This window comes from Chinchilla lanigera, unplaced genomic scaffold (assembly GCF_000276665.1).
Source record: "Chinchilla lanigera isolate Chin_1 unplaced genomic scaffold, ChiLan1.0 scaffold00074, whole genome shotgun sequence".
NCBI lineage: Eukaryota > Metazoa > Chordata > Mammalia > Rodentia > Chinchillidae > Chinchilla > Chinchilla lanigera.
Window position 1 is genome coordinate 3,592,513 of NW_004955475.1, and position 16,028 is coordinate 3,608,540.

General features: G+C 33.8%; 1 protein-coding gene across 1 annotated transcript in view; it reads right to left on the reverse strand.

Annotated features, from left to right (window-relative positions):
- Nucleotides 1-549: 549 nt before the first annotated feature.
- Nucleotides 550-16,028, reverse strand: part of Faah2 (fatty acid amide hydrolase 2) — a 141,859-nt gene continuing 126,380 nt past the window's right edge. Inside the window, exon 11 of the mRNA XM_005401548.2 lies at nt 550-958. Coding sequence (XP_005401605.1) covers nt 783-958 — 176 coding nt within the window. The 3' untranslated portion in view covers nt 550-782. The remainder of the gene's footprint in view (nt 959-16,028) is intronic.

Consider the following 16,028-nt stretch of genomic DNA (forward strand, 5'->3'; position numbering starts at 1 on the left):
AGGACACGCAGAATGCTGGCTTACACTCTTCCAGCCATCACTGTCATCCCGAGGAAATGTAGGAGGCACAGGATGAGGGCTTACTCTCCTCCTGCTGGCACCGCCTTCATTCTTCCCACTAGTGCTGCCATGAGGCCGAGGGTGTGGGCTTACCCTCCGCCTGCTGGCACCACTTTAACCCTTCTATTTTAAATTTTTGAGGAACAATTGTCTAAATCTTACTGGAGAAAAAGATGAAATAGTTTTTTTAACCTTTTGGCATTGGAGATCCTTTGCTTGTTATGGTCTCATTGCATCTGCATCCCTCTGCCGTTCCAAAACTATCCTGCCAATGTACTGCTGCACAAATATACTGTGAAGACTTATGTTTCATTTTGTAATTTTTGGTCATTTTAAATGCAATTGTTTTACTCCATGCTGGAAAACACTTAAGTGTCTTTTCTATTCTCAATTTAAGCATAATCTCTTCCATGATGTTTCTTAAGATACTCTCATTAGAATTAAGTGTTACCTTCTTTTGTTCTCCGCGCGTAATATGAAACACAAGACTACAGCATTTGAAAATTTTATTGCCCTTATCTTTTTACATGAGCACCTTATGCAATCAAATGGAAAGAGAAAGTAATTATAACTATTATAGTAAGAAAAAACAGTGTAATAAATGAATAACTGAATGTGTAAATAAATTCTATGCTCTTTGTATCTACTTCCCCGCTGGTGTTCAAGCTCACCCAATAAAAAGAAACATACTCATAAATACACTTTCACCTGCAAATGTCCTGCTAAAGCTTTCCAGGACATACCCAGCCCCCAAAACTCTTCTCCAAGTACTGAGCCACAGCCAAGGTTAGATGATCATTAAAAGGTCCAGCCACAACCTGGATTCCTAGAGGAAGTCCTTTGGTATTCAAACCCAGTGGGCACTGTGTCACAGGTAAACCCAAGACATTGAAGACACCTGAAGGAAACAAACAAAAAATGTGAGAAATGGAGGCCTATCTTTAAAAACTTATTTTTCCTATCATTTGATTTATAATAAGTACAATACCTTCCAAGAAATTTACAAATTACTATCAGATTATACCTTTTCTGAAGATTATGTCTATTAAATATTTGAAATTTTAACAAGAAACTCATAATAGGAGCTAGTAATTATATTTATTTTTCTGATGAAACAACAAGAATGGGAAAATTAGATAATATATTTAGGGTTACCTAACTAATAAAAAATGAATTCAGAATCTTAATACAAATATTTAAGACCAACTAAGACCAACTGAGTATTTTACCACCATGCTATTCCTAAATTGTGTCTGGTAGCATTTTCAGAAAGAAAAAAGCAGAATGAATGCTAAAGCAAAATAATATGTTCTCAAACATAGATTTTCCTTTTACTTATGGTCATTGTGTAATGACCATAGATCATGTTGTAAACTGATCATGTTGTAAAAGTTTTCCACTAGATCATGTTGTAAATTGTAACTCATTCATGTCACAAAGATTTGTTGCAGCATAATTCACATAAAATAAGATCCTGTTTCAAATGTAGTATTCAGGGATTGCTAATACATATAAATAATTATGCAATCAACATCCTAAATTACAGTGAACATATTTAACACCTACACTATTATTTTTATAGTAGCCAGAAATTTTTTTTTTTTTTTTGGTTTTTCTCCGGTTCCGGGAACTGAACTCACGACAGAATTTTTTTTCATTCCTCTACTAGCCAAGGTTTTAGACAAAACTAATCTGATTCTTATCTCCATAGATTTCTCATGCTGGACATTTCCACTGAATAGAATCATACAATATGTAGTATTTGTGTCTCACATTTTAACTTAGAAAAAACGTTATAAAATTTATCCAAGTGGTTCCTTTTTTTGGTAAACAGTATACCATTGAATGAATATGCTAAATTTTGATGATTTATTCACCAATTGACAGATGGTTTAACCCTTTTTGGCTATGACTAATGGTGCCGTGATAAACAACAGCATAATTAAATATTTGTATATAAGTCCTTCGACATAAATATATTTTTATACTGTGCAAATGACAGTGTAATGTTTGATCAATTATTAAATTTGTATTTCATATGAACAAATTAACGAAAAGACTGCAATGACTCTGAAACATTACACCAGAAATGTATGGGCAATTTCTCTGCTTCCTTATAAATATTTATTATTTTGTTTAGCATAATTATTTTATTGAGTATTCAGTAATACTCTATTGTGATTTTAATGTGAATTTTCCTGAGTAATACTGTTGAATTATTTTATGCACTTATTAGTCATTTGTATAACTTTTTTAGAGAAATGCATATAGAAATTCATCATCCAGTTTTAAAATGTAAGTATTATTATTGAACGGCAAGAATTCTCCATATATTGGAGTTTAAATACATACTGCATTTAGAATTTGTAAATATTTTCTCTCAGTCCATATCTTTTCACTTAATTTCTGGCTTTATTTTGTGGTTTTTTTGGTTTTTTTTTGTTTTTTTTTTGTTTTTGTCTTTTTGATACAGGGTCTTGCTATGCATTTCAGGCTGGCCTTGAGCCCATTTTGTAGCCCAGCCTGGCCTTGAATTCACAACAAGCCTCCTGCCTCAGTCTCCTGAGTACTGGGATTACAGGTGTGCACCACCGCTCCTGGCCTTATGTGGTTTGGGGGTAGGGAAATTTTCTAATTTTTATGAAGTCCATTATTTATATATTTTATTTCATTGGATATGCTTTCAGTGCTGTATCTGATTAATCTTTGACTAATTGAAGGCCACAATAACTTACTCATGTTACTTTTAAAAATTTTATAGCATTAGCTGTCTAGTGTGGGTATCTGATTCATTTTAAGACTATTTGTGTGCTCTAAGACAGGGATCCAATTTCATTCTTTTACATGTGAATATCCAGTTATCTCAGTATCACTTTATGAAGATTAAAATTTACCCATTGAGTTGTCTTGGAATATTTGCCAACATTTTGTGAGAGTAGTTGTATGTGATGTTAGCAAGGTGAGGAATAGGAATTCTAGACTTCCAATAATTTTCACAGAAACACAACAAACATTGATCCATGGATAACAATAGTTTCTTGAGTATTGCTGAATGTGGGTAAGGCAGAGAAAACTCTTTCAACCAACTCTTTTCAGTTTCAATAAACTGAAAAGAGCCACATTCAAATGGTATAAGGAAGGGCTTTATATTGAACATATCAAACCTCCCACAGGTTTGCATAGCAACACACATGGAAGCAACCAGGTAAACTTTGGCAGTAATGCTGCATTATACAAAGAGAAGTGCTACATTAGAGATACAAGCTAAAGCATCACTTTGAAGGAAGAACATTCAATAGACCTTCCAGGCACAAGGGCCTAGTCAATTTCCATCTCAAGTTCAGTGCTCTTCTTCAGAATTAGGCAGGCTGGGAGGCAAGGGCAGGTGAGTAATTATTTGTAGAAGGTGGCACCTGGTCCATTTAATACCAGTAGTGCAGTGGAGACCCCACATATTCCTGGCTCTCACTTTAAGTCTTTCCCAGGATATGAAGCAAATGTAGGGCCGGGAATATTTGAGCAGGGTATGATCTGATATTGTCAACTTCATGTAATAATTCCAATGAGATCCCATGCTCTTATGAAAGCCTTATCTACAGAGGAGAAACTAATCAATTTTACACCTAGTGACCAAGCAGTAACCTCAAAAAGTTTTGGTACTCACTTAAGCATTATCTAAGAGAGATGGTGATTGCTGGCAACAGAATATCAACAAAGGAGAGCCCTGAGCATTTGGCCCTTTCCAAGATGAGAGCCCACTAAGTCTTGGTATTCTCCTGATTCTGCCTTAACACCAAGACCACAGACAGGTCAGAAATCATCAATGCAATGAAGGATCTAGTCCTACCTAAACTCACTCCCCATGCAACTACTTAAACAATCCTCAGTTATATCATTAACAGGTTCTCAAGCTGGTAGATATGTATAAACCCACAATTTTACTGTCTTCTTCCCATCTTCTCTTACTTTATCATTCAAATACTAATTTTCTCAATCCCATTCCTGCGCTAGTATACTTACTAGTATAACCATTAACATTTATGAGTCTGAAGATAGTCAACTATATCTTATTAAATTGAAAACTATTCAATTATTAATGGATAAGGGCCAGGTATGTAGCTCAGTGGTGCAGAACCAACCGGGCAAGTTTGAAGTCCTGAGTTCAATTCCTTGTGCCTACCCTAAATTATTAATGGATATAGAATTGCTCTATTGAGTAGAAACTAAATGCATATCAATATCTCTTTTGTCTTAGAGTTTGTACTATAAGTATAGATATAATTTCTCTGGTTACAGGCAGTACAGTATTAATTCTTAGTGTTTGTAATTATCCAATTTGTATTAGATGCTATCATTATTGCTACTGATTTTACTTTAGCCAAGGTAACAAAGTTGTTGCTATTGATTGGATTTCTCTATGTCAATATGTAGACTGGCTGGAGGCCATAAATTATAAGCACCTCATTGCCAAAAAACTGGTTACTGGGGAAAACAGGCTGCAAGAACATCTCCCTAATAAATGGAGGTGGTTGCATCCTGAGAGAGACCCAAAATCTAATAGCTGGCTACACATGGAGAACATTTCTGAGAAATAGAAATTACCTAAAGATGTTGCAATATCAGTTAAAGCTACCTACTATGAGAAATCTGCAAGTCTCAGCACAGATAGGAATAAACAATAGATAATGAGAAAACATGGAAGCAAAATGCCTCCAAAAGCTTGCATTTCAACCAAAGCAAGGGCTATTTTTTCCAAAGGCCATTGTGGGGGCAGATATCAAAAGCTACACAGGGAAAATATCTGAAATGGTAGTAATGGAGGTAATAAAACAAATAAGTAAGACAGTGAATTGAAAACAGCAAAAATTAAAATGATAATGATTCTAATAAAACAAATGATTAGCAGGTCAAGGAAATATAATAAAACCCCAAAAAGCTATTTTAAAAGATGCAAAGCATGAATGTATAGAATTAAAAATAATTAGAGTTTGTAAAAGAGCTTCAACCAGAAATCTAGGGTAGTAAATACATTATTAAAAGTACAGGTAACAGAATTGACCAGTGTAAGTACAGAGTATCAGACTTTGAAGAGAGGGCTTTTGCTCTTGATCAACTAATAAGAGACACTGTCTTAGTATCTTTTCCCATTGCTGGGACCCAAAATTGAAGGAGGAAAATTTAATTTCAGTCATGGTTTGTAGAGGTTTCAGGCCAAACAGAGCTGGTCCAAGGCACAGTGGGATGGTAGAGAGGCATCACAGAGGAGAAATAGTCCATGGCAAAGCGCGCAGGACACAGTGAAGCAGTAAGCAGAAGCAGAAGCAAAAGCAAGCCTGCCTTTCTCTTTTATCTCAAATAAGCTACAAACCTTGTGATCTTTTCAAACATACCCAGGTTGGGGTTTCTGTCTTCAATAAATACATTCACTAACACCAAGAACTATGCCAGTTTCAATCAGTGAAATAATTTAGCATCACACAGCCTTAATCCCAGTATCACACAGCCTGGCTGCAGCCACCTCTGAAAAGTCCTACCTATGAGTGTAAGAAGTTTTGGAGGAACATCCAAATACAAAGTGTAACATTACACCCCCGGCTCCCAAAACTCATGCCAAAATCCTAATCGTTTCAGCACTGCTGAAATGTCCAACTGCAAAGTCTCCTCTATGATTCAAGGCAAACTCTTAGCTGCCAACCCCTGTAAAAATGGAAAGAAAGTTTAACACTTTCAACACACAATGGCACAAAATAAACATTTTCATTCCAAAAGGTACAAATAGGATGATAGAAAGAAATAGGACCAAATGATGGCCAAAGTTCAGCAGGGAAAACATTAAATTGTAGAGCTCCATGTTCAGCTTCTGGGGTAATTTATGTCAGTATGTGAACTCTAAGGGCTAGGATGGCTCTAACTCTATGAAACTGCTGCTGGATATATCTCCCATGGGTTCTCTCTTGCGCCAGCTTTGCTCACTCCTTTTGACTTTCCTAAAATGATGCACAATTCTGATAGCTCCAAAATTCTGTGGTCTCCACTGCACCTTTGGCTCCACACTCACAGCTTCATACACTGACCTCAGACGGACACATTGCCTGGCATTTCAGATCTTCATCTGAAATCTGGTTGGAAGCCTTTCAGTTATCACAACTCTTACATTCTGCATGCAACTAAAATAAGCACCACATTAATGATTCCAAATTCTGGTCCCAGCTGGAAATAGTAGCCAGATTTCCCTCTCTCTTGGTTGTAGGGGTTGAGTGTACTGATTGCTTGGCCCTATAAACTGAATCCCAAGGAACAAGTGACATTCTGGATCATAAAATTATAATATATGTGTTGCCAAAGTACGCACTGGAACATGGATTTGTGAGACTTTCTTGACAAAGCAAAGTCTTTCTCCTTCATAATTTTGAGGCTACAAAATGTGGAGTCCTGCTGGTTCTTATAATACCCTCAGGCCATACTTTCTATTTTCTAGTTCCAAAGTACTTAGCTTTTAAATGTCAGTTATTTCAACAACCCAGATCTCCTCTACTCCATTTTTGCAGTTTGAAACTTTAATGGAGTTTTCTTTCTGACCAAACTCAAAACTATTTAAATCATTCTGCTGGGCCATTTGCTCTTGATTTTCAACAATGACCTGGATCTCACTAAACTCACCCGAATGTAGCCATGCCACCACCACATTACATTGCCTTGAAATTTCTTCCACAATGGCTATATATATATGAAATACTAGCACATCTAACTTCATAAATCAAACACTAATGGACATGAAAAATAAGATAATCACCAACAAAGTTGTAATGGGGAACTTCAATACCCACTGTCCCAAATACACAGGTCAACTAAACAAAAAATCATCAAAGAAATATCAGAGTTGAAGCATACCTATCAAAAATGGACTTAGTAGATATTTACAGAGTGCTCTACACAACAGAAGAATATATATTCTTTTTGGCAGCACACTGTACTTTCTCCAAAATAGACCACATACTGGCCCATAGAGCATGCTTAAATAAATGAAAAAGCGTCAGCATTATCCCATGCATACTATCAGATCATAATGCTAAGAAACTAGAAATGTAATAAGATAAAGTAGAAAACATAGGCAGACATCGTAAATAATCAAGGGGTGACAAATAAAATTAAGGAAGAAATTATAATATTCCTACAATCAAATGATAATTTCAGTACAAAATACTGGAACCTATTGGATAAACAGAAAGAATTTCAAAAAGGGTAGTTTCTAACAATGAATTCCCACATCAGAGAAACAGAGAGAGCTCAATTAAATGATAGAATGATGCACCTTGATGTTCCAGAAAATTAAATGCAATCTAAATCCAAAAATAGTCTGAAGAAGAAAATAACAAAGACCAAAGTAGAAATTAATGCAATTGAGACTAAAGAATCAATGAATCAAAGACTAGATAATTTGGAAGATTAACTGAAATAGACTAAATCTTAGCAAAACTTATAAAAATAAGGAAAGAGAAGAGTTGAATCCAAGCAATTAGAAAGAAAAGCATGAAATTACTATGGAATCTTCCAACATTCATATTGCTGTTAACTACTTAGAGAGCTAATACTATAATGAAATGGAAACTTCAGAATAAATAGGTAAATTTCTTCATACATATGAGCTAGCAAAGATGAATTAGGAAGATAGAAAAATACCGAATGATCCAATATCAGTTAATGAAATTGAACAAATACTAAATATCTAACCAATCAATAAAAGTCTAGGTGACAATGGATTTACCTATTGATTTTCAAGAACTTTCAAGAAGATCTAATTCCAATACTCCTCAACATCTTTAATTAAATGAAAAGAAATATACTCCTCATGTTATTTCTGGAAGCTAGCATTATCTAGATACCAAAACCAGAAAAGAACTCAACCAAAAAGGTGAACTACAAGCTAAACTTTTAAATAAACATTAGATACAATATTCTTCAAAATTCTGGCAAACAGAATGCAACAAATCATGAAAAAGATTATATACCATGGTAAAGTTGGATTCATAACAGGGATGCATGGATTGCTCAACATACACAAATTAGTAAATATAATAAACCACATTAACAGAACCAAGAACAAAGACAGCATGACCGTATTAATAAATGCAGAAAAAGTGTTTGACAAAGTCCAGCACTGATCATGAAAAAATTCTAAAGAAAATTGAAATAGGACTGTATCTCAATCTGATAAAATCGTCTATGAGAAACTAATGGCCAACATCATACTAAATTGAGAAAAGCTAAAAGTTTTCCCTATAACATCAGGAACAAGATAAAGACACCACTCTCACGATTCCTGCTCAGTACATTTTTTGAAACATCTTCCTCCAGGAAAGGAAGAAAGGCAATTCTCATTATTTGCTGAAGACAGGCTCCTCTACATAGAAGACAGAAAACTCCATGAAAATATACCTAGAACTAAAAGCAGGATACAAAGTCATCCCTCAAAAATGAAAAGCGATAATAAACTAGTCAAGAAAGAAATTAGGGAAACATCACCTCTTGCAATAGCATCAAAATAATGAAATACATAGGAATTAACCTAACCAAGTAAGTGAAAGATGTTTACAATGAAAACTATGGAACTCTGAAAATAGAGATCAGTGAATATATGAGAAAATGGAAAGATAACCCCTGGTCCTGGATAGAGAAAATAGCTGTACTTCTAAAACTGTTTTATATATATTAAATGCAATCCTAATCAATATACCAATATAATTTCCCTTGGAATGAGAAAAAATTATAAAATTTATGCAGAACAAGAAATGATCTAGAATACCAAAATTAGTTCCAATCAACAAGGGCAAGGTAGGGAGCATTGTAATCCCAGACCTCATGTTATACTACAAAGCTACAGTGATTTAAAAAAAAAAAAAACATAGTATTGGAGAAAAAACAAATCAAAAACAAACAAACCAAAACAAAACAAGCTTGTGGATCAGTGGAACTAAACAGTGGAAGTAGAAACATCTCCATGATCACTCAACTACTTTATCTTTGACAAAAGGGCCTTAACTGAAGACAACATAGCATTTCCAAAAAATGGTGCTATAACACTGATTATCCATATGCCAAAGATTGACTCTAGACCCATATTTTTCACCATACACCAATGTAAAACTGAAGTGGATCAAAGAGCTAAATATTAAAATTAAATTTTAATAAATTAAAAAGAAAAATACTTAATCTTTTGGATGATAGAAAAAGTAAAACTCATGAGGACATACATATTGGCAAAGGATTCTAACTAAAAGTGCAATTATGAAAGAAATAATATAATAAACAAATGGAATCAAAGCTGAATTAAAAGCTTCTGCACTGCAAAGAAAACCTCCAAGGTTGAAGAATCAACCTAGAGAATCTGAAAAACATTTTACCAGTTACTCTCTGACAGGGAACTAATATCTAGAATATATAAAGATCTCAAAGCAGACTCCATTAATTAAAAAACCCATTCCAATAGTAAACATCTGAAATGGACAAACACTTCTCAGATGAAGAAGTACAAACACATAGTAAGAACATCAAAAAGTGTTCAGCATCACTGGCCATTTTAGAAATGCAAATTGAAACAGTACTGAGACTTCACTTCACTCTAGAAAGAATGGCTATCATGAAGGACTCAACCAATAACAAGTTCTGACCAGGATGCAAGTAAAAATGAAACTTTATTGTTGAGGGGTGTATGGATTGGTAGAACCACTGTACAAATCAATATGGAAATACATCCAAAACAAACTAGAGGTTTCATTTGAGCCAGATATTCCCCTTCTAGATATCTTCTTAAAAGAGTTAAAGTCATCATACCACAATGATCCATGCACACCCATGTTAATAGCAGCACAATTTATAATAACTACCTCTTGGATACATCCCATATGCTTATCATGAGATGAACTGACAAAGAAAATTTGATATTTATATGCAGTGCAGTACTACTCTCCCAGAAAAAGCATAAACTTGAGGCATTTTTAGGTAAATGGGTGAACCTTGAGAGCATAATCTTAAGTGAAGTAAATCAAGAACACAAGTTTATATATTGCATAGTTTCATTTGTGTGAGAAACCTAAAGTATAAATAAGGATCCAAACGTAGGGGAGATATTAGAAAATAGGAAGAATCTGTTCAAATAAGAAAGAGAACAGATGGGGGAGGGAGGAGGGATACAATGGAAAAGGGATTTAAAGAAAAGAAGAAATTGAAGGAATAAAATGGAAATACAGCTTTTGTAAATGTGCAGGGGAAGAAAGGTTGTAGGGAGGGGAGGAGATAAAAAAGAATTAAGATATCTTATCATATGTATAAATTCCCTATGATGAATGTAACTATTAAGTACTGAAAATGTGCTAATAAGTAAAAGAAAAAAATGGATGGAAAGGAATGAAAGCAATAAAGACAGTTTACAAAGAATCCAGGAAACCACAAAAATAATCTAACAAAGCTTCAGTTATGCATCCTGAGAGAAGATGATTTATGCAATTACTGATGAGTATTTAGAAGAATCTTCCGACATTACAAAAATACAGTTTAAAAATTAAAACTTGAAAAAAGATTCATCATTAAATGTGAAGTTTGAAAAAATTGAATAATTAAATTTAGAAATCCCCGATATAAAGAACATAATAGGTGAAATGAAATATTCCACAGAAGTTCAGCAGCAAATGTGATTTTAAAAAAGGAAGAATTAGTGAGCTCATATAGGACATTAGAAATTGTATATATAGGGTACTAAAAAAAGAAATATAAGTTAATAAAAAAGAAATAGGAGGTCAAGATCTATGGGGTATTTTAAAGATAATCAACTTTATTATAAATGAAGTTATAGAAAGAGAAGATAGAAGAATCTTAGAAAGTATAGGAAAAAAAAATAACATTGCAAGGATACTCACCATAATACAGCTTTTTAGTATTAATAAAAGTCATGGATAGAGAAAGTAGGCAAGAAGCCAAAATAAGACCATCATAATAGAAAAGGAAAAGACATTACTTTTGTTTATTCAGTCTCATCTTACATTTGAAGCAATCTAAATTCTCAATGTTAGACATAATAAGTGTAGCATACAAACAAGATACAAAAAATCAGTAGTGTTTCTATACAGTAATAGGAAACTACCCTGAAACAAAATTAAAAAGCAATACTATTTGCAATAGGTACAAAAATACTTAGGAAAAAAATTAGTTCAAGACATAAAAACACCTATAGTATAAGAAAAATAAAACAGTAATAAAAATGCATGAAGACACAAATAAGTGAAAATATATCCTATAGTCACAGATTACAGACATTAATATTATGAAAGTATTCATATTACCCAATGTGTTCTACACATTAACAATTCCTATTCCACTCACAAAATATTTCACATTAATATATTTTCCAAATAACAATATCATTTTCACAGACACATAAACATAATTTTTAACTTTTTATGATACCAATAAAAAGACTTGTCCAATCTTGAATAAAACAAACAAAGCTGAAAGCATCACACATTCTATTATTTCATGATATATTCTAAAGTAACTGTAGTATAAAAGGTATACACAGCATAAAAAGAGATACATTGGTAAATAGAGCAGAATAGAGTTCCAAAATAACATATTCATTTATGATTAATTGAGATTTTTTAAAAATGGTAAGAATTAAAAAGGAAAAAGTGAAGAATTTTCAATACATTATGAGAAAAAGAACACACTCATGCAAATAAGTGAAATTTATTCCTTTGTCATTGCAAAATACATTTAAAATGAAATAAATCAGATATAGGTATAGATAGAGATGTAGATATAGATTAAACAGATAATTTTTTTCATGGAATTATAAAACTACTAGAAGAAATAAAATGAAAATGTTCCATGGCATTGTTCTGGGCAGATATTAATTTTTATATGACCTCAAAATATTAGCAATAAGAGGTAAATTACATAAAGAGAATCACAATGAAGTAAACCATTTCATCAGAGCAAGGGAACAATTAGCCAAGTAAAGAGACAGAGTAGGAGAAAATATCCACAAACCATACATTGGGATGAGGTAAAGAAGAAAAAAGAAAGAAGAAATGCTATATATATATATATATGGGTGTGTGTATATATATGTATGTATGTGGGTGTGTGTATATATATGTATGTATGTGTATATATATGGGATAACTGTACTGCTGATGTCTAATGGCATATTGAAAGGAACAGTTAATGCTTAAAATTTTTTATGTTTTGACCAATTTTGCATGCTTATATCTGGTAATCTGAGCAACTGCTTTGAAGACAACAATAGGTAACAAACCATGGTGAATTCCTGCCATCTTGTCTAGTGAAACTTTGTATTATTTCTGATGTTTTATCTAATAATTATTTTCTTATTCTCTTTAATGGTTTGAACAATCTTCCATTCTTACATCTGGTAATCTGAGCAAAGTAATCGAAGATAACGATATGTTATATAACAAGAACTGTTAATTCCTATCATTTTTTCTTGAAACCCTGTATCACTATTCATGTTCTTGTCTTTGTTCATTTCTGTTTGTGATGCTCGTATGCTGCTATTGTTCTTTTTTCTCATTTACTACTCCCTTTAAAATAAAAAAGGAAATATCCACAAACCATATTTGCGATGAGTTTAATATCAAAATTAAACAAGTGTGTCACACAAATCAACTGCAAACATACTTTGTTTTTATATTATACCTTATTAATGTTTTTCACTTTCTTTTTACTGTATCTCTTAACTCTTCTTCATGACAAATTTTAATTATAAAAAGTATTTTTATCATAACATATTTTTGAAACAATCTCTTGTTTTGTTTTTAGTGTATTGTTTGTTCTAGTTCTTAAAGGACTGTTACTATATTTCTATGGCTGTTTTATTTGTTATTATATTTTAATTATTTCATATTATTTATCTTATTTCATTTTTAAACAGAATATAAAACCATAAAAACAATACAGAATTTCCAAACAAGATGATAGGAAATTAACAATGTTTGGTATATTACATATTTTTATCTTCAAAGTATTTGCTCAGATTACCAGATATAGGCATGCAAAATTGATCAAACAGTTAAACATTAATTATTTCTTTTAATAAATCAGTAAAAATTAGTAGCACAATTATCTTAGCTATCTTGAATATATATATTTTCCCTTCCTTATTTTCTCCATTCCCCTATCCAAGTTGTTCTTTACTTTTCAGCAGCTTCTTTTCCTCTCACAATATCTATTGTACATTCTGGATTTTATTTACTCTTTCTGTTTGTTAAACACCATACCACAGAGATATATGTGCACCCACGTTTATAGCATCACAATTTATTGTAACTAAATCTTGGAAACAACCCAAATGTTCATCAACTGAGGAATGGATAAAAGAGATGTTGTGTTTTTATACAATAGAGTATTACTCAGTTATAAAGAAAGGTAAACTCGAGGCTTTTATAAGTAAATGGATGCAACTAGAGGCAACACTCATAAGTGAAATAAATCAGATTTGCACATGTAAACATTTTATTGTCTCCCTAGTGTAAGAATTACTTTATTACACAAGAGCAGGTTGTCCTTGATCATGCCACCAGTGCAGCTTGCATCTGGGACACACATACTCCCTGATCCATCTGGGGACACTGAGTCAGGTTGTCCATGATCTGCTGACATCAACATTGCGGGTTCACTGCTGAGCACTGAGAGAGTCAGGTACACCCCATCAACTTTACAGGGACAGTAGGGCAGGTGGCCTGTGATTTGACAGCCATTACACTCCGCAAATGAACCCTCCATGTTCCCTGAACACTGGTTCAAATGGCCACACTGGTTCAAATGGCCCATGAACCACTAACACTGCAGTTTGCCTCTGGGCCTACCCTGCATATGCCCTGAGCTGCCTGCAGATATTGGATCAGGAAGTCCACAAACTGCTGACCCTATGCTTCACATCTGGGTTTTGAGGGCACCCTGAGATGCCTGGTGACACGAGACCATATGGTCTGTGATCATGCTGCTAGGGCAGCCTGTGTCTGGTCCTCAGCATGCCTTGAGCTGCCTGGGGACACTGGATTAGGCAGCCTGCAATCTGCTAGCATCACTGATATTGTCAGAGACCTGGGAGAAATAAGTATACTTCACCAACTTCCTGGTGAACCCAGACTGAGCAGCCCATCTTGGGGGGGTATTAAGGGGCAAGTCTGACAACCAGGAAAAGCAGGGACACTAGCAACCTTTGGTGAGTTGCCAGGGAAGAGTGAGACTGGGCACTCTGACTCTGGTATTAAAAATGACAAGACAAAGGACCAAAATGCAATCTCAGATCTCAACCCCACTCAGAACAAGTCAAGGAGACATCAACATAGGAGAACTCAGTAATCATACACCTGAAATCATTGAAATGATTGCAACAGAAGGAAAGAAACAACTCCAGCAAGCCATAGAAGAAATCAGATCAGAAATAATCTCTCAGGTAAAATATGAAATGACAACAATAATGAAAAAATTGCTCAGCACATCTAAACAAGACATACATAAAAAATAGATAAGCATAAGAAACTGATGGAAATATTAAATGAACAGTATAAGAAGGAACTGGAATGCATGAAACAGATTCATGCAGATATCCAGGAAATCAAAACTTTCATAGAAACATGACAAAACCACTTGAATGAAGAAGAAGATAGAATTTCAGATCTTGAAAACAACATGGCAGCTAATGATCACAAAAGGAAGCACCTCTGAAAATTAAAAAGAAACCAGGAAAAATCCATTCAACAGCTGCATGATGAGGCAAAGAGAAATAATGTAAGACTAATAGGTGTCAATGAAACAGCAGGAGGCAACACAAATGCCACAAAAAGAATATTTGCAGAAGTAATAGCAGATTTCCCAAGTATGGAAAAGAATCTGACATACAAGTACACGAGGTATATAGAACTCTAACCAGTAATAACCAAAATAAAACTACACCAAGACATATAATAATCAAGATCCCAGAGATCCACCAAAAGGACAGAATATTAAAAGCTGTTAGAGAAAAGAAACAGATCACCTATAAAGGAAAACCCATCAGAATCACAGCAGATTTCTCAACACAAACTAACCAGTCAAGAAGAGATTGGAGTGAAGTATTACAGGTTCTGAGACAAAACAGCTTCCAGTCCAGACTGATATATCCTGAAAAACTATCCTTCAAATTTAATGGAGAAATAAAATATTTCCACAACAAAGAACTACTGAAACACTTCATGAGCGCCAAACCAACCTTACAAACAGTACTCAGAGATATTCTAGACAGAGATAAAATCACCACAATTTCAAGAACAACAATAGAAAAGAACCCTTAAGCAGAGGAAGCAATTAAAGAGAGAGAAAAGTTAGAAAACTAACAAGTAAACAACATGACAAAGATAAGCCAATGCATATCAGTTATAACCATTAATGTAAATGGCCTCATTTCACCAGTCAAAAGAAACAACTGGCAGAGAGAATCAAGAAACAAAATCCAACAATATGCTATATACAGGAAACACATTTTACTCAGAAGGAAATTCATAGACTGAAAGTCAAAAGATGGAAAACAATCCTCCATGAGACAGGAACCCAGAAAAAAGTGGGGGTAGCTATTCTGTTTGCAGATGATGTAAACTTCAAGTGGGGAACAATCAAAAGAGATAAAAATGTCACTACATATTTGTTAAGGGAAAACTGCAAAGGAAGAGATAACAATTATAAACATGTATGCATCAAATATGGGAGCACTAAACAATATAAGACACACCTTAACAGACATGAAAAACCAAATAACTAATAACACTATTGTAATAGGGGACCTAAACACCCCATTGATAGAGAGATAGGTCAGAAAATCAGCAAAAAATAACAGATCTGAATCAAATTTGTGAGCAAATGGACTTAGTAGGAGTTTACAGAGTGTTCCACCCCACAACATCAGAATACACATT